At 38.3% G+C, this 27,722-nt stretch overlaps 1 protein-coding gene across 4 annotated transcripts in view; it reads right to left on the bottom strand.

The window, feature by feature from the left end:
- Positions 1–27,722, bottom strand: part of LOC126190762 (poly(A) polymerase type 3) — a 175,000-nt gene that overhangs the window by 104,780 nt on the left and 42,498 nt on the right. For all 4 annotated transcript variants that reach the window (XM_049931280.1, XM_049931282.1, XM_049931279.1 and 1 more), the window contains 3 exons: positions 24,130–24,388; positions 16,368–16,472; positions 12,531–12,681 (listed from right to left, as the gene is read on the bottom strand). In XM_049931280.1, the coding sequence (XP_049787237.1) occupies positions 12,531–12,681; positions 16,368–16,472; positions 24,130–24,388 (515 nt within the window). The remainder of the gene's footprint in view (positions 1–12,530; positions 12,682–16,367; positions 16,473–24,129; positions 24,389–27,722) is intronic.

Genomic DNA, 27,722 nt, shown 5'->3' with positions numbered 1-27,722 from the left:
CAGAAGTGAAAATTACAGATAAAGAAATAAATGACCAAGGAATTGAAAAAAAAAAGAAATAAAAACTAAAGACATCACTGGCACTGACAGGATACCGGTTACATTTCAAATTGCCCTAAATGAAATTCATTTTTGGGTTTGCAGCTCTAGTCTTTCTTTCCACGTTTGCAGTTAAATTACAGGATATAGGTTCTCCCTCTATATGATTTTGCAGGACCATCTGTATGATGTCCTGCACTGATAGCTTTTCATCTGCAAACCAAACGATGTAAATGTAGATTTCATAGGCAAGTTAACAAATCCCTCGATTTTTAAAAAAACATTATTTTGGGGTGGCAAAATGTTTTGTGTATATGTTTGTTATTATTCACGTATTTTTGTGACTGAGCTTTCTTCTTATGCGGTCTGAGGGCACTGGACACACATATTAACATACTTTGCATGATTTTGTTTTTTATAAATGCAGTTTTGCTTCACAAAATGCAGTGAGTACTATGTTGTTGTGTTTCCTAACGCTGTTGGCGTTCATTTGTTCCCAAGATAGTTTGGTGCCAAATCTGAATTTTGTTTACTCTTTCTCTCTCTTTGTGTGTGTGTGTGTGTGTGTGTGTGTGTGTGTGTGAGCTCCTTTAGCTATTTGTGTTGGCTTTTGTGTGAAGTTCCTTTTGTCCTATGTATACTAATTGGCAGTGCTGCATGTGATTTCATATATTTCTCATCTATTGAATTTATCTGTGGGTGTCTTTTATGTTCTGAGTTTTTTCTGTGTTATGTTGTCTGTCCCGTATCCTATTTGAAGTCCTGTTTCTTTAATATTTTGTCTACTTTGTGGACAATTTTGTTATTGTAGGTGAGTGTGTGCCATTTTGTTTTGTGTGTGCATTGTTGCCACTGTTGTCTCTTGCATGTGGTCTTTGACTTGGTTTGTGTTTTGTAAGTTTTTGTGTTTGTGTTGTGCATTTGTTCCTTTTCTGTTTAGAAATTTGTTGGCTTAATTTCTCTATCATGTGGAGCTGGCATTCGGGCAGACTGGGTGAATCAATTGATTCCTTACATAAAATATTTTTGGGCTGAAATTAACACTCAGCTAATGGCACCATTTGTATGTGTGCCATTAGGATTTAAAGTGCAAAAACAGTCACCCTTGTTCAGATTTTACGTGCAAAAACAGCCACCCTTTATTCTGCTGTATTGTGATTAGCTCCTGAGTGTAACTGTTTGCTTACTAGTGTTCTGTTGAGTCTGTGGAGCAGGAATCTGAAGCTTGCTTGCTTGTGTGCCACCGGATGGTTCAACAGATTGTGAATGGTGATGCTCATTAGAAACAGAAACAGACAACATGCTAAATTTTCTGGACCACACAATGCGAAAAATGAACAACCACAATGACTTCAGAATATTCTTCACTACAATGGCCGCAGTTCATTTCAGAATTTTGGTGTGGCTGCAGTCCATTTCAGGAGTTTGGTCCCAGGGCTCACTTGTACCAACACTGTGTTCAATGTACCAAGCAGTAAGTCAAAATATGACTTCATATTAATTTGCTACATCCTGCTAGTAGTATGGACGCTGCTTGTGGTAGGTGAGCACACAGCGTGGTCTCCGTTGTGCCGTCAACTTGCACATACACTCCTGGAAATTGAAATAAGAACACCGTGAATTCATTGTCCCAGGAAGGGGAAACTTTATTGACACATTCCTGGGGTCAGATACATCACATGATCACACTGACAGAACCACAGGCACATAGACACAGGCAATAGAGCATGCACAATGTCGGCACTAGTACAGTGTATATCCACCCTTCGCAGCAATGCAGGCTGCTATTCTCCCATGGAGACAATCGTAGAGATGCTGGATGTAGTCCTGTGGAACGGCTTGCCATGCCATTTCCACCTGGCGCCTCAGTTGGACCAGCGTTCGTGCTGGACGTGCAGACCGCGTGAGACGACGCTTCATCCAGTCCCTAACATGCTCAATGGGGGACAGATCCGGAGATCTTGCTGGCCAGTGTAGTTGACTTACACCTTCTAGAGCACGTTGGGTGGCACGGGATACATGCGGACGTGCATTGTCCTGTTGGAACAGCAAGTTCCCTTGCCCGTCTAGGAATGGTAGAACGATGGGTTCGATGACGGTTTGGATGTACCGTGCACTATTCAGTGTCCCCTCGACGATCACCAGTGGTGTACGGCCAGTGTAGGAGATCGCTCCCCACACCATGATGCCGGGTGTTGGCCCTGTGTGCCTCGGTCGTATGCAGTCCTGATTGTGGCGCTCACCTGCACGGCGCCAAACACGCATACGACCATCATTGGCACCAAGGCAGAAGCGACTCATCGCTGAAGACGACACGTCTCCATTCGTCCCTCCATTCACGCCTGTCGCGACACCACTGGAGGCGGGCTGCACGATGTTTGGGCGTGAGCAGAAGACGACCTAACGGTGTGCGGGACCGTAGCCCAGCTTCATGGAGACGTTTGCAAATGGTCCTCGCCGATACCCCAGGAGCAACAGTGTCCCTAATTTGCTGGGAAGTGGCGGTGCGGTCCCCTACGGCACTGCGTAGGATCCTACGGTCTTGGCGTGCATCCGTACGTCGCTGCGGTCCGGTCCCAGGTCGACGGGCACGTGCACCTTCCGCCGACCACTGGCGACAACATCGATGTACTGTGGAGACCTCACGCCCCACGTGTTGAGCAATTCGGCGGTATGTCCACCCGGCCTCCCGCATGCCCACTATACGCCCTCGCTCAAAGTCCGTCAACTGCACATACGGTTCACGTCCACGCTGTCGCGGCATGCTACCAGTGTTAAAGACTGCGATGGAGCTCCGTATGCCACGGCAAACTGGCTGACACTGACGGCGGCGGTGCACAAATGCTGCACAGCTAGCGCCATTCGACGGCCAACACCGCGGTTCCTGGTGTGTCCGCTGTGCCGTGCGTGTGATCATTGCTTGTACAGCCCTCTCGCAGTGTCCGGAGCAAGTATGGTGGGTCTGACACACCGGTGTCAATGTGTTCTTTTTTCCATTTCCAGGAGTGTATATATGCACAGAGCAGTGATGACTGACTCCCTTTGCATTCTTAGTTGTACTGCTCACATCAGATGTGGATTCATGAGAGGCTATTTCAATTACTGTTCAGAGGTTTATGAATAAAGCCGTATTTGTGTTAACTTGATTGATTTTGTGTATCACCGGGTTACTACATAATTACATTCATTATGAATACACAGTTGACAAACACAGTAACAGCATCATCAGTCATCGGCAATGCTTTTCCAGTGATGCCTACCTAACTTTGCTAGGCAATTACAAAAATACATGTATTGTTGTTCGCATGACCTATCTCAATGTTAACTCACCCTTAACTGCCTGTCGGTGTGTGTCTCAAAAATCTATTTATAGAAAGCCCTCTTCCCATCAGTTTAAGGGAAGTGACATCACAAAAACGAAGTATAATATGTACTTTACAGGACAATTAAGCTGCCTGATAGGGGGCACTATTCTAATTTACATTAGTTTTCACACAAAAAAACTGTTCTTTGTACATTAATGTAGTAGCAACAAGAATTTAGTCATCTATTCCTTCCAGAAATCATTCTGCCACATAAGCAAAATGAAAAAATTGGAATTTCTACAAAATTTAAAACTAGTGTATAATAGTGTGCACAATGACTCATCTTTAAGGGAATTTTGTGCCTATGTCAAAACTTGTCTTAGATTTTGCAAGTCAGCCATACAATATTCCCGAAGTTATGGAGTATCATTACAGTGAAGAACAGATGTAATGAATATGTTATGGAAAGGTCGCAGCAGAATCGAAGATGGGGGGGGGGGGGGGGGTGATGTCTTCGTGCTCAGTTCCTATTTGAACTAGAAATGCGGGGTAAAATTTTTTTTGGTTGAGCCTCGAAAAGTGGCCACTTGTATAGCCATTTGAACAGCTGTCTTACTGTAGACATGTTACAAAATATTAAGCAATATTTGAATGACAACTGGAGCTGGCACTCGGGCAGATTCGGTGAATCAATTGACTCCTTACATAAAATATTTTTGGGCTGAAATTAACACTCAGTTAATGGCACCATTTGTATGCGTGCCATTAGGATTTTATGTGCAAAAACAGCCACCCTTGTTCAGATTTTACATGCAAAAATAGTCACCCTTAATTAACTCCGAACTTGGAACAAGACTGATTGTTCAAATTGGGTCCATCGGTTTATTGGAACTTAGTTAAAAAATTTGAAAAAAAGTTGCTTCATTAGGATTTTAGGTGCAAAAAACATGTTTCTCTGTTTTAAAGTGAATCAAATAAATGAAAAATGCATTCTTAAATAAAGTTAAAAACTCGCTTTCAAAAATCTAGCTTCATTTAAATTTAAAGTGCATAAAAAATATATCTGGGAGTTCTTTTTGTGTGTGCCACTTGTTCCAAAGCTTTTGTAAAATGGTAGACAATTATATCTAATTAATAGCCACGTTGTTGTTTTGTAAAAGCTATACATGTTGTTGCATTAGCAACGTGGTTCAAAAGCCAAAAAAGATTTGTTGATTTGAATATCTCTGAAGCTGTCAGGTAAGTCAAAAAGTGAGTCCTTTTTTACATCCCTAACCTTGCCCATGACATAGTCGCTTTTTTATGCTATGACAGGAGTACTTTTCATTCTGGTTTAAAATCATGATTAACATTTAATTAATATTAATTCACCTGATGGACTTGGGTTGCAGTAATACGTGTAAAATCTGATCATTTGTTCTCCAGCATTGGTTGAATGGCCACTATTTTTGGAAAATGGGCCATTTAACTGATTTTCACTTTATCATTGATATTTAGCACAATTTTAAAATTAGCCAGAACAATAGGTTGTCTGTGAAACCCATCATCCTGTCATTATCATTAGCTGTTATAGATTCTCAATTTATGATAGCAAAATATGGGCTGAAGAATTTAATTGGTTTCAACATTCAAAATGTGAACAACTTACATGAATCATAAAATACTATTTCAGAAGTATTACATAGCATCTACAGAATTAGCAATGTTCTGTTGTTTTTAAAATGTTTTATTAAAAAATAAAAAACAGAATTTATTTAATATTAATTTAAGTTAGGTATCCACTGTTTAGCCCTACAATAAACATTTGAACTATGGTATCATCTTTCAAACATTAGAATGCATGAGTACACCCCACCACACCTTCCTTCAGGAGGCATGAGTAAACTGAATGCAAAGGCTAGCAATATCTGCTTACATGAATTCCAGTGAGTATGCTTGGAAACAATTGAAACTATTAGTGCACTGTAAGAATCCTCCTCACACTGGAGTGATCAGACTCAGAAGGCCTGAGCACCAATGTCTCAGCCACTTTGTGGGCAGGAGTGATCAGACTCAGAAGGCCTGAGCACCAATGTCTCAGCCACTTTGTGGGCAATAAGGTGTGGAATATCCAAAAATATCACAATTCACAGGGTGAGCAATATATTACTACATGTTACCCAGAAGTAGATTTTGATTTCGTCAATGTGCACTTTTACACAGACTGCCTTTATTTTCGTCTTCTTTTATATTTACTTCACAGTAAAGTTATTTTGTTGGTTTCACAGGGCTTATTCTTTCATTCTCTGCTCCCAGTCAATTTAAGCCCACACACCTTCATAATTATGTAGTTGTTGCAAAACTGTTTTCAGCAGTTTATATAAAATATACAAGAAACTTTGCTCTCCTTCTCACAACAGTCTATTGTCATTAGCGCGCAGAAACGAAGGAGCATCTCACACGATTGGAAAGTGCGCAAAAATTTTAAGGCTTTAAGAAATGTCACAGATCAAATACTATGAACTGGAGACCTATGTCAATGGCATCAATTTATAGAAGGATTTTGGAACTTGTTTTGTGCTTGCATATCACATCTTATTTGGAGACTGAAAGGGGAGGGCACTTATGGAATTTAAGGTACAGGTATGTACTAGATTGTAGCCTTCTTGACAAACAGAACATTTTTCAGTCAAAAGCATAATTTGCAACCAGTACAGCTTTAAGTCGGATACCTCTGTTACTGTTCTCAATTTATAAATGATGTACCCAACTTGGTCAGACATTACAGTGGAATCTTGTTAGTATGTCAATCATTTCCGTGTTGTCCCTGCTTTGAATATTCCAACTAATGGTACTGTGGTTCATACTAAAGCAATATACTTGGTAAAAAAGTTGGGACTCACATATTTGAAAGCCTCCAATGGTTAGATTGAAAAGTTCAAAGACTGACATAGTTTATTGTACAAATGCGTTCGAGGTGAGGCTGGAAGCGTAAACACTGACATTGTTAAATTGTGGAAAAATACTCTACCATCAATCGTAAAAAGGTATAGTAAAAATTATGTTTTTAATACAGATAAAATGGGCTTTTTTTTTCACCTTCTGCCTAACTTAGCATAATGGTTAAGGCACAGTCCTTACATGCAGAAGGCTGTGGGTTCGAATCCCGTCAGGTGCTTTAGGCCTATATCACTGATGTCAAAACCGTAGTAGAATTATGGAACGTGTTTTATGTTCAAGAACCAAATTATGACTTTTTGGAGAATGGAAATTGCCTCTATAAAAATCAACATGGATACAGCAAACATAGATCTTGAAAAACTCAGCTCCCTCTGTTCCTCCACGAGATCCATAGCACTGTAGACAATAGCACTCAGGAGACGCTGCATTCCTTCACTTCAGGAAGACATTTCACACCATCCCGCCCTGCTGTTTAGTGAAAAAAATATGAGCTAACCAAGCATTGGACCAGATTTGCAATTGGACTTCCTTGCAGACATAACTCAACACTTTGCTCTTAATGGAATGTAAAGGTAATTTCCGGAGAAACTCAAAGACGTGTGATAGAACCATTATTATTTACAATGTATGTAAAATATACAGCAGAAAGCATAAGAAGCTGTTTGTGACAGTTTGCAGATGGTGAGGTTGAATGTAAGAAAGCAGTGACACCACAATACAAAATTGATTTGTAGGATCCTACAGAAGATCGATGAAAGGTGCAGGTTTTGGCAGCTGACCCAGAATATAAATAAATGTAATATATTGTGCATACAAAGGAAAATAAATCTGCTGCTGTACAACTAAACTATTGATGACAAATTGCTAAAAATGTACCTACTGTAAAATACTAGGAGCAACTACCAAGAGTGGCCGTAAGAGGAATAACCACATTACACAAATAGGAAAGTGGCTTATAATGCACACGTTCAACTGATTCTTGAATATTGTTCATCAATCTGGGGCCCTTGCCAGGTAGGACTAGTAGACGAGATAGAGAAGATCCAATGAAGAGTGGGATGTTTTGTTATGGGACCATTTGGTCAGTGTTCTTCAGAGATGCTAAAAAAATTCCAGAAGCAGACATTACAAGAGAGGCATTGTGCATAATGGAGAGGTTCACACTTGAAATCTCAAGAGAGTCAGTCAACATATTACTTCCTCTCACATACATCTTGCAAAATGACCACAATGAGAAAATTTGAGAAATTAGAGCCAAGGCTTACCAACAATCATTCTTCCCACATGCCATTCACGAGTGGAACACTGGCCAGTCAGTAGTACCAGCAGTACCCTCTGCCACACAACATCAGATGGCTTGCAGAGTACTGAAGGCAGATGTGGACCCAGATAAAATTTTTGAGTTCAGCACAGCACACCATAGCACTCCACAGAAACGCCTCACCAGAAAATTTAGTAAAGGGAGGGTAACTGTTTTATTATGTTGTAATGAAGGAGGAACAGAAAAATTGGTGCCATGGATAACTGAAAAGACAGAGTCCATGATGCTTTAAAAATGTGTTGACATTTCCAAGTAAATATATGTCTAATGTGAAAGCTTGGGTAACAACAACTACATCTGAACAATTCTTGCCTGACTATGGTGCAAGGTTAGCTGTTAGAAATAGCAAAATCATCCCGTTTATTGACCACTGTGCTGTGCGTCCCCAAGATACAGTGTATCTACGTGATATAAATGTAGCGTTTTTCCTCCCAACTGCACAAACCACCCTCACCCCCTCCAACCAAGGCATTATAAAACATCTGAAACAAAAATTCTTGTACAGAAGAGGCTGGCCTGTCTTCATAATGGAATGAAAATGGTAATGATCTTGGACATTACACATTTTTGAAGAAGTTCCTTGCATTCCATGCAAGAAATCACAATTTCAAACTGCTTCAAGAGAGTTAGCTTTCTTCAGAGAATACTTCTCACCAGAAAACGAAGGAATTGCAGCTGAATAGTGGCAAGAAATAATGGAGCAAGATGAAAACACCTACTACCTTAATTTTGATGACTATGTTGAACATGAAAAAGGTTTAGATGTCTGTCAATCTGTGACAATTGATGAAGTGTTGCTGGAGCAAATGGCAGAGAAACAAGAAGAAAGTGAAGACAAGAATCAGAGCCTTTGCCTGTTCCTACAATATCATATGCTGCTGAAGCAGTGGACATAGTTAACCATTGTGTGTTGAGTTTTGAGATTGACAAAGGAGTGATGCGCCACATGGGGCAGCCGCGCGGTCTAAGACACCTTATCACGGTCAGTCTGAGCTTCCCTTATCTCTTAATTCCTGTCAGAGCTGTCGGTGGTAGTGGCCATATGTGTATGGGATGTGCTTGCTTGGATCAGTGTGTGTGTGTGTGTGTGTGTGTGTGTGTGTGTGTGTGTGTGTGTGTGTGTTTATTTTCTTTACTGAAGAAGGCTTTTACTGAAAGCTATAATGTGTAACAGTTTCTTTGCTGAAGAAGGCTTTGACTGAAAGCTATAATGTGTAACAGTCTGTCTGTCATGTCTGTCTGCAACTCAACGGGTCATCTTTACGGTGAAAAGGCCAGTAGGCATAAAGTCTGAATCAGAAATAAAACAATGGAAAATCCAGGCTGGAATGTAATAATATTATGAAAAGGATAGTTGCTACTCACCATACAGTGTAGATACTGAGTCAGAGATAGGCACAATGAAAAGACTGTCACAAAATAAGCTTTCGGCTGAAAGCTTATTTTGTGACAGTCTTTTTATTGTGCCTATCTGTGACTGAGCATCTCCACTATATGGTGAGTAGCAAATCAGAAATAGCTGATGCAAAAGGTTTTATTGTTTTAATGGCTTCATTTGTGGCCCGCTATGATGATCCTAAGCCCCCCCCCCCCCTCTCCGCAGAGTTATGCTTGAGTGGTGGGGGATAAAAATGTACCCCCAAAAGGGGGGTATTGTTGTGATTTTATACTTGTATCTAGTGAAGGACTCACAGTAGAGAAAACATGGTCCTATTAAAAGATGTAAAGCATTAAATTTCGCATTGAATGAGACCAGAACACGTTTTTTGGACCAATCGTTCCCGTACTAGTGCTCATCAGAATTGGATAAATTTTACATATTTTTGTTTTAACTTCTGCTTTTTGGTAATATCACCTAAAACAACTCATCTGTCAAAAAAGTGGTCAATAAAAAAGTTATAGAGAAATGAATTTAGCATTCTATGAGAACAAGAGCGAATCTTTTTGAGCACTCATTTCCGTACAGCTCCACCTAAAATTTGGACCAACTCACATTGATTGTATAGGTTTTGAGTAAGAGTGGGGAATTTTTTTGTTGTTGCTTAAAGAATTATTCTGTTACGTGCTGGCACCTATCCTCTCTCTCTGTTTGATGCAGTTGGAATAAGGAAGACTCTCAAGTCAGTGTTATACGACTTGTTCACACCAGTGAATCAGGTCAACCTGAAGGAGCAACTTTTGTCGTTGATGGTAGATTTCTTCCCTACTGGGTTGTGTGAAAGAATGGTGAAACATTCCAACTAATCCTAACGAAATATGCTGACTGCCTAAAAAGACACTATAGCCCAAGTGCAACCCAAGTGGTGTTTGATGGCTACCCAGAAGACTTGTACACCAAATATGCTGAGCACCTCTGCCGAAGCAAAACAAACAATACTTCTGAGCTCATCTTTAAAGAGTTAATGTTGGTGACCATGACTCGGGCCCTATTCCTTTCCAGTGACAGAAATAACGTGTGTCACATTAGCTTGCATACTGAGAGGCTCAAAGGAAAAGGCTGCTCAGTACAGCAAGCTATTAGAGGCACAGATCACCTGATTGTTGCATGGCCCTTGAGGTATCACTGGAGCGTGAGAAGTAGTTGGTGAAGATGCCGATGTTCTTTTCATGCTCAATGCCTAGCCATATCAGCAATTATATATTTCTCAAAAACTGTTAGAGGAATGACACCATCAAAATTATTTGGCCCCTACAGCTTCAAACTGGCAGACGTCAGAAGGCCAGTCATATTTCTCCATGCCACAAATGGCTGCGACACAAATTTAGCACTCTTCAAGCAGAACAAGAAGATGGTCAAGCTGTCTGTCGAAAATAAGTTTCTTCTAGAAGAAATCAAACATTTCTTTGAGCATGCCATTCAAGCAAAAGCTACTGCCAAAGCTGGTATACGACTTAACAACACACTACGAAGATAGGGCACGAGATACTTTGGATAAATTGCGATTCAACCTCTTTTCCAAAGCCCTTGTGAAATTCAAATTCAACCTAACATCCATACCACCAACATCTGACACAGCCCAGCAACACTGCTTGAGTTTTTACCTAAAACTACAAATGTAGTTACGACACCAGGTGGATCTGCTCCTCTGGGCTTGGCAGGCTTCAAAGTCTGGTCTTGACCGCGTTCTTCCTTTCAAGAAAACAGCTTTGCAGTCTCTTCTCTCCACAATTTTCTGCAAATGCAACAAGTGGTGTGAGATGGTTGTGGGTGCCAGAAGGCTGGGATTAACTGCTCTTTGATTTGTGCCAATTGGAAGGGGAACTCCTGCACTAATTTCCCCCAACCAGATGAAACTGAAAAACCAGATGCTGACAAAGATCTGGAATGCACCTACGGGGAGACAAAAATTACATACTCTGAGTGGTGGGAGCAACGAATTCCCAATCGAAAATTACAGACTCTGAGGAACCGCCTGATCCAAAGACAAGCAAGGGATTGATGCCTGTGAAATCTGTGAACCTACCTATTTTTTCCTCATTTCATCTTCATACCTTTAACCACAATTTTTGTTATCATGAAATATAATCCTCACTAATCGATTTCAAGAACTGTGTTTCTTATCCTGCCTCCATCTTCATATTAGTGGACCTCATCATATTCTACATGAAACCATTTCTTAATATTATCTTTTTATATATGTTACACTCTTAATATTTTATTGTACCACTATACTTACCAACTACAAGATTAGTACAAATGAGTACCATATTACTACATTTAATATAGTGTAAATAACAAGTATTGCAGAACTTCACTTTAAACAGTTTTCATAGATGGTGAGAAATGGTCCAACTGTAAGGTGGAGTTGTACGGAAACGGGTGGTCCGAAACATTCACTTTTGGTCTCACAGGATGCAGAACTTATTCCTCTATAACTTTGCTAGAGACCATTTTATTGATAGATGGGTTACTTTAGATGACATTACCAAAAAGCAGAAGTTAAAATGAATTTTTTTTCATAAATATGAAAATTTGTCCAACTTTGATGAGCACCAGTCTGGGAACAGGTAGTCCAAGAAATGCAAAATTCAGTGTCTACAACTTTTAATAGGACCACATTTACAATACCTGAGCCCTTCACGAGACATAACACTAAAAATAACAGAAAAAATTGCAAAAACATCCATTTTGGGGGCACATTTTACCCCTATCACTTAAGCACGACTCTGCTGGGATGGGGGAGTTGGACAGTTATATTGGGCCACAAATGAAGCCATTAAAACAATATAATCTTTTGTAGCAATTATTTTCAATTCGTCTACTTTTTTTCTTTTCTTAATATTGTTCATCTCATAACTTGCTGACATCACTTCTACCAGTACGGTTTCCCTTTATTCTTACCTTATAGAGATAACAATGTCTCTCATTCTGAAATATGTTTGGGTTACTTACTGTTTGCGCCATATGTATAATCACTTAAGCGATTTGAAATTGTCTTAAGAATTCGTTACAACTTCAACTGTTGGGAGTCTCTCTCTCTCTCTCTCTCTCTCTCTCTCTCTCTCTCTCTCTCTCTGTGTGTGTGTGTGTGTGTGTGTGTGTGTGTGTGTGTGTGTGTAAAAGGGGGGAGGAGGGGGGGCGGCGGCACATGTGCACAACCATGTGTGGCAGTGGTGGTTGGTCACACTTGCTCCTTTGCTTCATACTCCATTCCTTTATCCCACCCCTATATCACTTCTGCCTTCTTTCCAAAGCTTATTGTCAGTCCATGCTCCGTCTGCTGTTTTCTGCCACTTTCACCCTTACACTGCTTTTGTATGTAAAGATGTTCAGTTAGTAAACAGCATTACATGTACAAAAATACTCAGTACAGAAAAGAAAGAGCTTTTTTATAAATTCATGAGATATGTTCTTAAAGTACTGAAAAAGTTATATTTCCCTTGAAAGTTAGGACTTTAAAAGACAACATTTTATCACTACTCACTTTTCGCCCAAAGTTTTATTGTTCGAAGGGCCAAACGGAAGCTCTCAATATTTGGAACCAACCTAAGGATTTCATCAGTCACTCGGCAGCCATTCAAACTTCTCACACATTTTTGATCAAGATTTTTTAAAAGACAGTCATCTCTCAAGTCCTGTAACAATTGACACAGATTTACACAGAAAGAATTATAAATACACAAACATATAATATACACATCCAACACATCTACTTTGCAGATGGGTGAATATAGTAATTAGCATCTAAACTGGAAGGCTTAAAGGCCTCTTAAACTGCAAGATTTAAAGAGTGTCAGCCACTGTGAATTATTGTAGTTTGGTAAATTAAAAATCAGATATTAATTCTACCATACAATATTCACATTCAAACAAACGTAACTGCACTTCTGTTAGTGCCTAATTGGTCAACTGCTCAGTCTATATTTACCCTATACACATACTTTGGAATATACTACTATTTGGAGGACAGTACATAATGTATCATATAATTATTTTTCTCCCTTCTTGTAACATTCACAAACAAAAGCACAAATAATGATTGTCAGTAACCATTTGTAGAAACCCAAATTTCTCCAATTTTATTCTCATGATCATTATGCAGTAACGTAAATTTGAGGAAGTAAAGCTTCTTGGAAAGCTAGTTCCCGGAAGTTTGAGGGTATGACTCTCCACAATGCCTTTCTTTTAAAGCGTGTTATTGTATTTAGTTAAACACTGTTGTCACGCTCTAACCCCCTCCCCTCCCCGACCTCGTCAAACCAACTTAATAATGGTCCCCTACCAACAAACAACACCCTCTTAATTTCACTGAAGCTCTGCATTCGCAGAATCTTCTGCCTGTATGCGACTCAGCATCTCCGCTATATGGTGAGTGGCAACTTTCCTTATCATAATATTGATAACAAGAGATCTGAGTTTTACTAAGGCAAACAATTAATAGTACTATGTTTGTCCAGTTAACTTGTATAATTTTTAAAAGGATTCTTTATAACATATACATACATACTGCACAAGCTACTGCACAGAGCAATTAGCATTTCTTCGGAAGCTAACTGTAATACGCTATGCAGACCACCAAAACTGCTGAAGTTTTAGTTTTGGACTTCTATATTGATCACAGAAGTCACACACACACAAAATCTGTGTCACTGTAATAAAAGTACACCACACAGTGACTGCTTAGGAATGTTCATTAATTAACTCAGTGCATAGGTCACTTCCAGATGCCTCATCAGCTATGTGATACAGAGGCTGAAACCTACCCATACTGTAACACACAATGTTTGAACACTGCAACTCAAAATGGTCCTTGATACACACACACACAGCTCTTAGGGACAAAGGAACCAGAATGGTCAATGGGTTAAATCTAAATCTAAGATGTATGCTGGACAGAGCCCACTACTTCACAACACACTAGCTTAATGTAAAACTAAGGAAAAATATGTTACCTTTGATACTTACATCTCATTAAGAAAATGGTAAAAAGCTTTTACTGAAAAGGCTATTTACAGATGCCAACAGTTCCCACTGGCACAGTCTCAAACATTTAGTGACACTCTGATAAGACTAAATTAATACTGAATACTGAACCAAACTATAACTTAAAATACTAACACACACAGATGCAGTACAACTAGAAACCTTCTCTTTTATTAATCACAACAGAAAACAAGACACTGCTTCACTATTTTAAACAATAAAATGTAAAACAGAATGCAAGATTACCCTGGAAATGTTGTCTGCATTACCCGACAAAGCTAACTGATGATTTGGCAAGGCTGGCAAGCACCGTTGTGCTTAAGAAATGAAAACAGGAAAGGGACTTAGTAATAGCATACACTGCAGTGTTCTTACAGGTGGAGCACTGTCACATCTGAACGCCAACCCCCTACGCAATATGGTAATTAAACACAGAAGGCACTTTTGTTTGACAATACTCCTCGGACTCTATCATTTTGCCAGTATTTACCCACAATATAATATGTATGAATCCACATTTTGTCTAAATAAACCGTAGGCTATTAAAATTCATGCACTTGATTTTTTTTATAAAAATTGAATGTATTTTGTGTTTTTCAAATAATCCAATCTCATTCACATATAATATCTTATTTATTCTGGGCCCTTTTAGAAACAAACAGAACATAACAATTTTTCTCAAAAGGGGAGAACACAGGCTTAATTGTGATATACAGAGAAACCCCAATTTCACACTTTTCAAGGAGCTTTAAAAAATAGTGTTAAATGCAAGAAAATATAAAACATAGAAAATAACTTTTTAAGCAGTAGTTTATGTATCATATGTGTACATAACAGGCATCATAATACTTATCAGGGACTTGTTTATTATGAAATAAAGGTTATCTGGACTTTGTACTCTGTTTAGCCACAGGTGTAAATGGAACTGGTAACTGTCTGGGAAGTAGAAACATTTGACATAATCGATGTTTTCTGGAAAGCCAGCAACTGTGTCTTGCATTATTTAAATAATGAAACACGGCACCAATTATCTGTTTTTTCATGCTTGGCATAACACGTTTCAAGAATTTATTCTCTTTATTAAGTTCAAATATTTACATAAGTATTTTGTGCTATGTTTGCATATGTGTTGTTCCGTGTTTCTTGAGCTGTAGTAATCCTTTTGAGGTTATAAGGTACTGTGCCTCACAATGAAACACACGAAATATGCATTTGAGGTGTCATGATGACCACGAATTTGTGCATGTGTAGCGGAGACAGTTTGAAAATGGTTGTGACTGATCATGATACCTTAATTGGAACAAACCTAGTTACTCCCATCAGCCACCACGCCGAGGAGAGCTTGGCAGCGGCAAGATATAAAGCACAAATTGTTCTGATTTTTCCCCAATTCAGATCTGTTGAGTAGAGTACCCTGCTGTCAAGAAACTTAACCACGTAACAATTCTAAACACTACTTGAAGGCCGAAGTTATGCCAGTGTAATTTTATACCACATCAGTTTTTTCCCCATGAACATTGTCCCATACAGCATAAACTGTGAGAAAATTAGAAGTATGTAAATGTAAAATTAGATGTAAATTAACATTGTGAACATAAGAAATTTGATGGGAGCTATAAAAATTGCCATAAACAGCACAAAGACATTAATTCCGGGAACATAAAAACAAGGTCATACAGTAGTTTAATATGCCAGCACTGCCACACTAAAGCCATTCACCCTGTGGATCTTAGTACAGAACACATCATACTTGAAAAACAGAAGGGACGATTTTGCTTACCACGCATTAAAATTGCACCTTTTTTTCTGCATTGCTGAGACAGCCAATTGTGTATGGTGTCAGACCACATATGTAAGGTCTTGGTTTTGGAGCTAGCTGTGTGAGAATTTTGTTTTTGTGGGCATCAAAATACACTGGCATATATGACCAAAAATAAGTCAGAAGATTACGGAATTTAGGTTAGATGCTGGTTTATTGCTACAAAATTACCTGCCGGTCTTGCTGAACATAAATGTTTTTAATTAAAATAACACATCCCTATTTTAAAAATATAGAAAAATCTTGTAACAGCTGAAATCTTTGTATATGTGTCACTTGAGGTTTTTGCCAATTTCTAAAATATAATAATAATAATAATAATAATAATAATAATATTGTAATACAGATGCAATAATCATTGTATACAATGTCATAAATAATAAATTAGTTACTGAGATGGACAAGATGAACAAAAAATCAGTAATGTTTACTTATTTCATACACCTGATTCCTTACAAGATGAAGTCATCGATTAGTATCAACATCAACAGTAGTTATTAAGCTATCAGTAAGGCTTACCATTGTATCAGGAATTTCTTTTAAAGCCAGTCTTGCAAATAACATATCTATTTCTATACCATCAAAATTCATTTTTATAACAGGAACAAATGCTTCTTCAACAGCCTGTGAAGGAGACAGAGAGAACAAATAAGCAAGCAGCTTGACATTAAACATTTGTACAAACTTTTTTATTTTAAATGTGACGAGATCTCAAACTTTAACATGCACTGACTGATCCTCAGTGAATAGAAAAAATGATACAGAGTATGTACTTGCACTTTCAAGTTCGCAATAGCTTGAGGAAAAAAATAACGAACACTATATTGGTGCACACGTTAGAAGGCAGCTGCGTGATATTTTCTGAGCAGAGAGAGAGAGAGAGAGAGAGAGAGAGAGAGAGACAGAGAATACTTTGTGGTGTCACCAGTGTGCTCTTTGTCTCTTCCCCACACCTCATGCTACAGCCATTGCTCGCCCTGGTAACTGGTAACGCAGAGACAGGCGCTATACAACGCCACTTTTTCTTTTTGTGACTCTCCCTAGTGATATTTATGCACTTGAAAAACTATATCTGTTGCTTCTTGATGTAAAACTTATCATGTTTGCTTTATGTCACCCACAATGAGCACTGTAGTGGGTAAGTAACCTTACTGTACCTAAAATGGCATGAAAATCAATGCTAAATGTTCTACTCACACCCTGAGGCGTGCACTACAGACAGACACAGTTGAATGATGATACTGCCTGAAGCATCAAACAGTACACCGCTTCTTGTCCAGGGTGTCTACGTGGACAAGAAAAAAAAATTCCCGGATTTTTCCCGGATTTCCCGGTTAAAAACACAATTTCTCCCGGATGAAATTACGTATAAAGCGGGTGAAAATACATCCGTGTTAAGTAACAGTATACTTTCCCTCGGAGCTGTAAAACCTATCAGTCCTTTGAATCTTAAAGGTCTTATACCGGCGGAGGACGTCCCAGCACTTTAGGAAACTAAATCCAGGAAAACAATGCGTTTGGAAAGTTGTTTGATGCGAGACAATATGCACAGAGTTTATTTTCGTATTGCTAAAGTATATACACAAATTCCACAAATTACAGCACGGTAGCTTCCGAAACTCTAAAATAGAGATTGCGTTGAGCGATGCACTTTTGTCAGCCAGTCATAGCTCATGTCACGTGACCTCGCTAGCGAATGACGGCAGTTATTCAGAGCACGAGGCCTACGAGAAAGACAGGCCGCGGCGCGTACGTTACGAAGGTAGGCCGAGCTCGCTCAATTCAGCAAAGTGCGTTTCTACACCGGTTAACTCGTAAGCAGATGTGTATGTACGAACGAGAATTGCATCCTCTATTGGCATCCACTGTTATTGGTCCTACAATGATAGGAAGTCCGTAGGCCTACTAACAGGCTCTAATTTTGCAATTAAAATCGTGCCAAAATGATTATCAGTTGCTTAGAAAAGTCGAAGTGTTCTGGCATGAAGGGACTTGTGACATTGCTCAGTAACACATTATGCACATTTTTTTGAAGGTCAATGGAACTTTTTGCCATCGATTGCATAATTTTTTATCTATGAAAGTACAACATTAAATATGAAAACTAACTTGAAGCTCGGTCTTTTTTTTAGCGTGTGTTACACGTTAAGTCATATCAAATACAAATGTGCCGGTAAAATTTTAAATAGTGGCATAAATGACTTATCTTCTGGGCCCGACATTTTTCAAATGGCTGGTCCTCAAAGTGTTACATTTTGAATGAGAGTTATAACGTCCTGTGATTTAAGAAATGCACTGCACATTCTCACACGTAACATAAATCATCTTGCGTGGAAATTTACTTCGAAAGTAACACATCTCAGGCCACTATTCGTAATATTTTCTGGTGATCTGTTAGAAATGTAAACAATTGTGACGTCACACACATCGAATGCATATTAGTTGTTACGGACGTATAATCTTCGACCTAAATCCTTTGACACTATTTACCCATTTTCTATGCAACTAAACTTTTATTTTGGTGTTATTCTCTGATTTGTGTTTCATTGCTGCAATATTATTTAGCAGTAGTGGACTAAAGTTCTTTGTCAGCGTATCAGATCTTACACGTCACACCTACAAAACTTTAACTGCAATCTAAAACAACGAAAAATCCCGGAATTCTAAAAAATTCCCGGGTTTTTCCCGGATTTGTCCCGGATGAAAAAATTCCCGGGTTTTTCCCGGAATTCCCGGATGTCCCGGGCCGTATACACCCTGTTGTCACTGCAGATTGCCCTACCACCCTTCTTCTTATGTGCACACCACTTTAATGATAGATGGAACTCCGATCCAGACAGTGACTGCATTAGATTTATTCATTCATCACGTTCCACAGATCTCAACAAGAACCTATACGAATGTGGAATGAATTAAGGTATACATTAAGAAAAGAACAAGAAATTGTACACACAAGCAATCACTATACTGTTTATTGTTATTCATGCTTTTAACAGCTACATATAATCAATTAAATTAGAAAGAAAGTGGCTACTTTGAAAAAGGTGTTTCCTCCTCGTTTATACCAGAAAACCATTTATCTGCTGTTTGTGGTTTACTATATAATGGTATTTCTCAACGAAAATAATTACCCACACCTGCAAACAAGCAGTCCTATCTAAAGTACATTACTACTAACTTGTCAATTTGCTTTACAGTGAATACTGTTACCTGCCATGAAGCTAACACGAAGATGACAATTCTGTAAATATTTTTGTCCCCTCTCATAATGTTCAAAGCTGTACTCACATTAAGTAGACCAAAATATAAAGTCTTCAGGAATATTAAGATTTATATTTACTTTTCACTGTTCTAAATGGCCTTTGGCACAAGTTTCCTCTCCAATATTCATTTTGTTCCAATTTCAATAATGAAACAAGTGTTCTAGCATTATGATTTGACCTGAATTCATTTTTCAACCCTCTATATAAATTACAACAACGCTAAACAGCTTTTGGATTTTTCGGAACTGTGCGACTTGGATTTACAGTTTAAGGCAATTAAAAAACCCACTGGTGACTGCCAAATGGAAACTTAGGATGGTACGAAACACATCTATGAGAGGGCCAGCAAGAGTGGTGATGGTGGTAGTTGTAACAAAAGAGGTTGATGTGGTAAAGTAGCCATGCTGCTCCAACTCCCCATCCACTCCCTCTATACATATACGCTCCTTACTAGGAACCGGAAAAATCTTGGCGCGTTTTTATTGAACATGAAGTAGCTGTAAATTCTGCCTCAATATGCAAAAATACCTAATATATATACTATTTTATAGCAAATTGAATCCAGCTGAAGTATGTTATCAGAGATAGTTGAAAACAGCTTATTTTCTACATATAAATATGCAATCAATTTTCAGTTACTGGCATTGTACATCATCTAGCCAAGTCCGATTTGGAAAGGTAATGTGCGTCAGAACCGGTCTGTATAATAAAAAGTACATAAACATTAACAACTTATCAATGTGTTTGATGGTATGGTGCCATGGCAATTGTGGGTGGTTGAATGGTTTATTTAAGACGGAAACCGCAAAATGTAACATAGTACTCAGCTGTGGGATCTAGCATTTTATAACAAAGAAAGACATATTTTTGTTTGTTACTTAAGTTCAAAAGTTGGTATAAAACAGATACTTTAGCATGGCAAATTAGGTGGCTGAAGTTTTGATCCATGGTAGGGTCACATACCACTATAGGTTCGGCCTACGCTATGTCATGAACAAAACTCTGCCAACCTCAATAAGCAATTGCACAGCAGCTGTTTCCGAATGGTTTTTGTTGAGCTTTGCTCATTGTTTTCTTTTCTTATTTTGAAATGAATGAAGCGACTAATCCTGGTTCACCACACCAAAAAAAGATCAGTTATACCTATGTCAGTACAGCTTTCATAGAATATGGGTGTAGGTTGCTTCCCTGCAAGAGGGAGGTGGGGCTTGTTTCCCTGCATTGCTCCCTTCCCCTCTAGTGGTCAAAATTCTTGTTTGTTTATGCTCACAGCAGTTTGCCACTATAGGAGTACAGTGTCTGCACTCTACGCTTTAGCGCCTGAGAAACAAAATTGGACATGATGTTTTTCAACAGAGCTGAAATTCTTTCACTAACTTTAAAATAGAGTTACTAAGTGCCTTGTCAGTTCTACCTGTGGCAATGTCAAGCATGGATTGCACAGAAATAAATGCCAACACAAACCCTAACTTAATATTCTGCAGATTTTGTAATTGTCAAATTGGGCAGAAAAAGCAAATAATTCCCAGAAACACCTTAAATCAGAGACACAGTCAATTCTCTTGGAGAAAAATGCTACTCTTTTCAATAGAATAATCATTTGCTGAAAGCTTAAATACAGCCAAACGAAGAAAACAAAGTCATTTCATAAAAAAAGCTCTTGAAATTCTTGCAAAACCAGACATTCTCATCGAAAGTTCCCAATCTGCGCTTCTGTTTTGAAGTAGTCAATTTCAAAGAACAAAGGCTTTGTCTGTCTTCACTCTTATAGTGTGACAACCTTTTTAATGTGTGTGTGTGTGTGTGTGTGTGTGTGTGTCCAATGATTAAAAAAAATGAATTGTGACAAAAATAGATGCAAATTTTCCAAAAATAGAAGCAACATTTTCCAAATAAGAGGCTATATTTTCCGGTCCCTACCCCCTACCCCTTACTTACTCCTGCCACACTATAAGTTATTGAAAGACCACCTAATATTTACATGAATACCTTGAAATAGTTAGTCTATATTTGCAATCTAGAAAACTTGGAATTAATGTCCCTTACATACTGCCTTATTTTCCACATGTCTATCTTAAAACAATTATCCCCGTTTGCACAGAGTCTCATGACTCATGACTGAAATTTTTTTTAATGGTATCCAATGTCTCTTATTTAGCACTTTTGATCACCTTTTCTATGGCTCTCTCTTCCTTTGTTTTCCCTATCTAGTATGCTCAGACACAGCTCCCCATTCTAACTTGTATTCCCCTTGTTTTACTCGTGTAGCCTCTGGATATTTTCCGTAACCCCTTGGTGTTAATTGCAGATAGGTAACTTGAATCTCCCTAGCATTGTCCTACTTCTTCATCTTTACTTTCAGCTCACTGTGCTGTCAGTTTCATGGGCAGAGGCAACATTGTAACTAGAGCTGCTGAGTAGTAGCCTGTATATACAGGGTGTATACGGGGACAAGGAAAAAAATTTCCCCGATTATTCCCGGATTTCTCCCGGATATCCCGTTTAAAAAATATGCTTTTTCCCAGGCAGTAGGTTTTCCGTAGATTTTCCCTCGGAACTGTAAAATTTATCAATCCTTTGAATGGTTAACATTTTATACAATCGCATAGAACTTCCCGGAAAAAAAAAGAAAAGATGGGGCTAAGAAGTTTTGGAGAGACTTTTAATAAAAAAAAAAGGAGAGAGAGAAGTTTTGGACAGACCGTTGATTTGCAGCAAAATATACGTTGCATATTTTCGTACTACGAAAGTATACATGAGAATTGCACCAAACACAGGGCGTTAGTTTCAGGAGCGTTGAAACCGAGGTTGGACGTTCTTTTGTAAGCGAGTCATATCTCAAGCCACGAGATCTCATCAGCCAATGACAGCAGCTATTCAGAGCATATGACACGTGTTATAGTCAGCCAATAGCAAGATCACTGGTTACATAGCGCGAAAACGCAAGAGGAAAAGTTAATGGTTTACATTAATGTACACAGTACCACATATCTACAAGAAAAGGTAAGCTTTCATATATAATGTTAGTCTCTAAGATTAACACGCTACAACAGAACCTAAGCTTCCACATGTAATATTGATCTTTTTTTGCATGTGTTACACTTTAAGACACATCACACAAATGTGCCAGAAAAATTTAAAATTATGACATAAATGTCTCGGCTCCAAATTCTTGTAAGTGGCTGGTCCTCAAACTGTTCAGTTTCGAACGCTCTGTGATTTAGATATCCATCCCACTTTCTCACACGTAACACAATTCATCTTGCGTAAAAAGAAATTTACTTTGAAAGTAACGCTTTTCTAACTACCGTTCGTAATACTATCCCGAGACTGTTAGAAATAGGTTCGATTTACCAGTTGCCAGAGAGTGTCAGAAAACAGGCATTATTGTGCGTGTGCAACTGCAGTGGTGTAGGAAGCCCGTATGTTCGTGTGTATAAAGCACTAAGAGAGCTTACATTACACCATAAAAGAAACAGTGCATCAGAGGATACTCCAAAGAGCATCGGAATTTCGTAAACCATACTAAAATGCATAATTCGGCTTGAAGTGCAAATTGGCTTTTTCCAGATTCACAATGAAGTAGGTCCCATCTGATATTAAGCTTTTCAGTGTGGTTTTTGGGATGTAAATTTTCTTGGAGTACCAGTACTCTACGATTTCATTTTTGGTTCTTTATTACGGCACAATGCCATATATGGCAGAAAATGATAACGTGTACTTGAAATTCAGCGAACAGTTGGAACTAGCCAGTACTGTAGAATGAAACACTTCGTTTCAAATAAAATGATTGCCTCGGCGGAAAGATTAATGAAGCCAAATTTCTTTAGCAAACTTGCAAAAATAACTTCACTGTTCTGCAAATGCTTGACTGCTACTAACTTAGAAACAAAATAAAATCAGAAAACTGAAATTAATAATATATTTTTGCCCTCCGTAATTATGTGAATGTATTTTAATTCGCTTGATAGCTCCCGGCCACAGAAATCTGTTTTGTTTTCATTTGACATGGGAGCTGTACACGAAGAGAAGCAGCGAAATCACTTAACGTTAACACGGCTAACGTGGAGGTTAACCCCCTCCCCACTACAACTTGGACAACTCTGTGCAAGCATGAATCTGGCAGCTAGGGCGCGCGAGAAAATTTTTTCTCGTTTGCATCTGGCTGCTTGCTGCTACTACCGATACAGCTAACAGCCAAACTTCAAGTAGCGACAGCACGTACTGCTTAATACGCGAGTGAAATGCGCATGCGCAACAGACCTCTGGCAATTGGTCAAACGAACCTAATGTGAACAGTTGTGATATCATGCTCATAGCAAGCAGTTTATTGTTACGAAGAGTTACAGTCTGCGCCCTACGGCATTTGACATATTTTTGCTATTTGCAGACGCTTGTGCGTGCACGGTTTTTTGTTGCTGTAAATTGCACATTTCCTTTGCCACTAAAGTTTTATTTTTTTCCCCTCTCGTTTATATTTTATTGTTGCAGTATCATTCTCCAGTAGCAGGATATAATAACATTCTTTGCTAGATAATCTATTCTGCAGTCAAAATTACAAAAATTTAACTGAAAGCTAAAACAATGAAAAATTCCCGGAATTCCGAAAAATTCCCTGGTTTTTACTGGTTTTCTCCCGGATGAAAAAATTCCCGGGTATTTCCCGGTTGTCCCGGGTCGTATACACCCTGATATAATATGTTAGTGGTTTCTAGACTTTACCTCTTTATTTTACTTCCAGTCTTTTAGATCCCTTCCCTCTCTCGATTATACCTTGTTACACTACATTACAAAAACTGGGAAACAATAACAACAACATTTTGCAAATCATGGTTCTAGTTCAGTGTGTCCACAGAACAGTTGCCAGCACACTGTGTGTGAGGTGAAAAGAGGTGTACTCTCCATGAAGTAGTGACTGATAATACCAAAGAAGAAGAGCTGCAGCTATATAACATATACATACACATTGCATTATATATATCCCTACAAGAATGAAAACAACTTTGTTCTATACTTACTCTGAGATCTGTGACTTCCTTTTGTTGCTTTAAGAGTTCAAAAAATGAAGTGAAATAATCGGAACGTTCGATGTGTCTTGGTGCTACACAAAGAGCATCAATATCAGCTCCTTTGTGATGTACACCTAGTCTATACGATCCGAATGTATATATTTTACCGCCCACTTGCTCTGCTACATTCAGAGGCATATTCCTTTTCACACTAGCCTCACAAATCCATTCCTTCACAAGAGAATTAAGTTTACTAAGAATTTCCATCCTAGAAAATAAAAACACAGAAATCAGTGGCAACACTAAGAGAAATCGTGTACAACAGAGCAATGTGATACCTGGAATAACATAAAAAAGTGACAGCACAAACAAAATGAATTTATCACAAGTCATCTCTGAACTTTTACTGTTACACTCGTAAATATTCTCTAAAATTTTATTCTGATAAATGCAGAACTTCTACGTAAGACACTGTTTCTAGATGGATGTAAGCCCAAGGATATATATTCTAAAAACATCAGTACTTTTATTTTTTTTAATATGGACCTGTCTGAAGCACAGATTTGTTGGCAAAAGATAAAAATTTGCACAATTATTTATTTACTGTCTGAAAGCAGTTGTGTATTAAGCATTCCATGAACCCTGTTGATATGAACAGTGCAATGTTATAAACAGAGAGCTCTACAATTTACATCTTTTTATGCATGTTCTCAAAACACTGGAGTACTGTCGCGAGGTCAGTGCTACTAATCGGTCAGTGCTACTAATCAATGTCAAACAAAAATTTCCATGCATATAGGTGATACATCAAAACAAAAACAGTCACTTGTAGTTCACACTACTTTAAGTTTCTCATGAAACTTACTGCAAGAAATTTCTTGGATATCATTTAACTATAAGCCACCAACCAAACTGCCTTCACAGCATATGGCAAACTTTCAATATATGTCCTAGCATCAAAATCTCTTTTTATATAAATCACTCAACAGTTTACACAGTATTGATAACAGAATCATTTTCACTGTTCCGGTATTCTGTATAGCAGTTTTTATTATTGGTGACACAGACTTTTATTGCATGGGTTGAACAATGTGGAACAAAAAAATAAAATACTGTGAAATACTTTACTGAATGAAAATATGCCATTATAGTGTACTGAAAACAGCCTCCTCCATCACTGGATTAAAAAAAAAATGCTGTTGTTGAATCTGAGGAAAATAAAATTGGCAGCTACAGCAGCTGGCATAGTCATCAACCGAAAAATCAACAGAGAAATTATTCAAGCTGTTCCTTGGTTCAATGATAGCATGTGAAGGAGCGTGCAGCCAAAACTACTCAAGCTTTGGCTAACAATAAGCTACAACACAGATGAGTGATCAGTTTGTCTGTTCATAAGACAATTAGATTACTGTTTGTTACACAGTATGTACTATTCAGATACCACTATTAAGTACAATATAAAATTCCACAAAGCAATTCAGTCCTTTCTGATGTTACAATCGACACACGGGTAACACCATACAACTACTGCAAAACCATTAATTTTAATACCCACAAAAAAAAAACAGACAATAAAAGAAAAATATATTTAAAAACTGCAGGGAATGTAAGAAAATACTTCATAATTTAGAAAAAAAACTAAAATGACATATCTCATTTGCTAAAGGGTTTATATGCAAAATAATGACACTGTAACTCTGTAAATCAAATTATTTACACTATAAATATAATCGATGGAAACAATCCACGTGGGAAAAAGATATCTAAAAACATGAGACTTACCAAACAAAAGCGCTGGCAGGTCGATAGACACACAAACAAACACAGAAATACACACAAACAAATACAGACATACACACAAAATTCAGCTTTCGCAACAAACGGTTGCTTCATCAGGAAAGAGGGAAAGACACAGACAGACGAAAGGATGTGGGTTTTAAGGGAGAGGGTAAGGAGTCATTCCAATCCCGGGAGTGGAAAGACTTACCTTAGGAGGAAAAAAGGACAGGTATACACTCGTGCACGCACACACACACAAACACACACACACACACACATATCCATCCGCACATACAAGAAGTTTTAAATGAAGTGCACAACAGTTCACCACATGGGTAACATCTTCAGGAGACAATAGCGAAACAACAACAAAAAATATTTAAACTGATAACTTTAAAAATACTAGCATTTACAGCAGTACAAGCTTCCACCAGTGGGTTGAAGCACCTGTCTTCAGGATTGATACATGTGCAAAACATTATTCTTAAATAAAATAATACAAGAATTCCTATTAACATTGGCAAAAACCAAGCATGTTTTAAGTATACTATCAAACAGTGCACCGCGACTGGTACAACAAAGCCATAACTCTACAACACATACCCAAAATAGTTACAATTCTGTAAATATGGTATCTTGGGACAATGGAGTATGTATCTCTAATACCTGGATTACACTAGAGTGAACTGATTATCATTGAATGAACATCGTTGAACAAAACTTCCTGTTGGTGTAAACAAGAGAAGCAATATCAAATGGCCCCTCTCTCTCTCTCTCTCTCTCTCTCTCTCTCTCTCTCTATATATATATATATATATAATATATATATATATATATATATATATATATATATATATATAAAAAACAAAGATGATGTGACTTACCAAATGTAAGTGCTGGCAGGTCGACAGACACACAAACGAACACAAACATACACACAAAATTCAAGCTTTCGCAACAAACTGTTGCCTCATCAGGAAAGAGGGAAGGAGAGGGAAAGACGAAAGGATATGGGTTTTAAGGGAGAGGGTAAGGAGTCATTCCAGTCCCAGGAGCGGAAAGACTTACCTTAGGGGGAAAAAAGGACGGGTACACACTCGCACACACACACACACACATATGTGTGTCTGTATATGTGTGGATGGATATGTGTGTGTGTGCATGAGTGTGTACCCGTCCTTTTTTCCCCCTAAGGTAAGTCTTTCCACTCCCGGGACTGGAATGACTCCTTACCCTCTCCCTTAAAACCCACATCCTTTCGTCTTTCCCTCTTTCCTGATGAGGCAACAGTTTGTTGCGAAAGCTTGAATTTTGTGTGTATGTTTGTGTTCGTTTGTGTGTCTGTCGACCTGCCAGCACTTTCATTTGGTAAGTCACATCATCTTTGTTTTTAGGTATATTTTTTCTTCGTGGAATGTTTCCTTCTATTATAACCATATATATATATATATATGGTTTTGCATCTTTAGGTGTTAGTTTTGCGTTCTGTCAGTTGTCAGTATTTTTGCAGATCATCAAAAGATATTCACATTTGCCAAATTGCAAACAGAAGAGAGCACTTGCTTTCACCATCACCCTACTTCTCTGCATTTTAAATAACAGTAATCCAATAGTCATGCTTGATTATGTTAGCAATAAAAAGGTCTTGGTAGTAACTAAAAATATCAGATGTGGAAGTGCTTGTGGGAGCCAAGAGGTTTTCAACATAAAATACAAAATAATGATTGGCATGAAATTACCAAAGTCATCAAGTTTTCTCCTGAGGAGATGAGGAAGAAGATTAACTTCACTTCCATCCTTTGTTCAGAAAGGAATGTAGTACC

The sequence above is a fragment of the Schistocerca cancellata genome, chromosome 6, assembly GCF_023864275.1.
Source record: "Schistocerca cancellata isolate TAMUIC-IGC-003103 chromosome 6, iqSchCanc2.1, whole genome shotgun sequence".
Classification (NCBI taxonomy): domain Eukaryota; kingdom Metazoa; phylum Arthropoda; class Insecta; order Orthoptera; family Acrididae; genus Schistocerca; species Schistocerca cancellata.
This window is presented reverse-complemented; position numbering and strand designations above follow the sequence as displayed.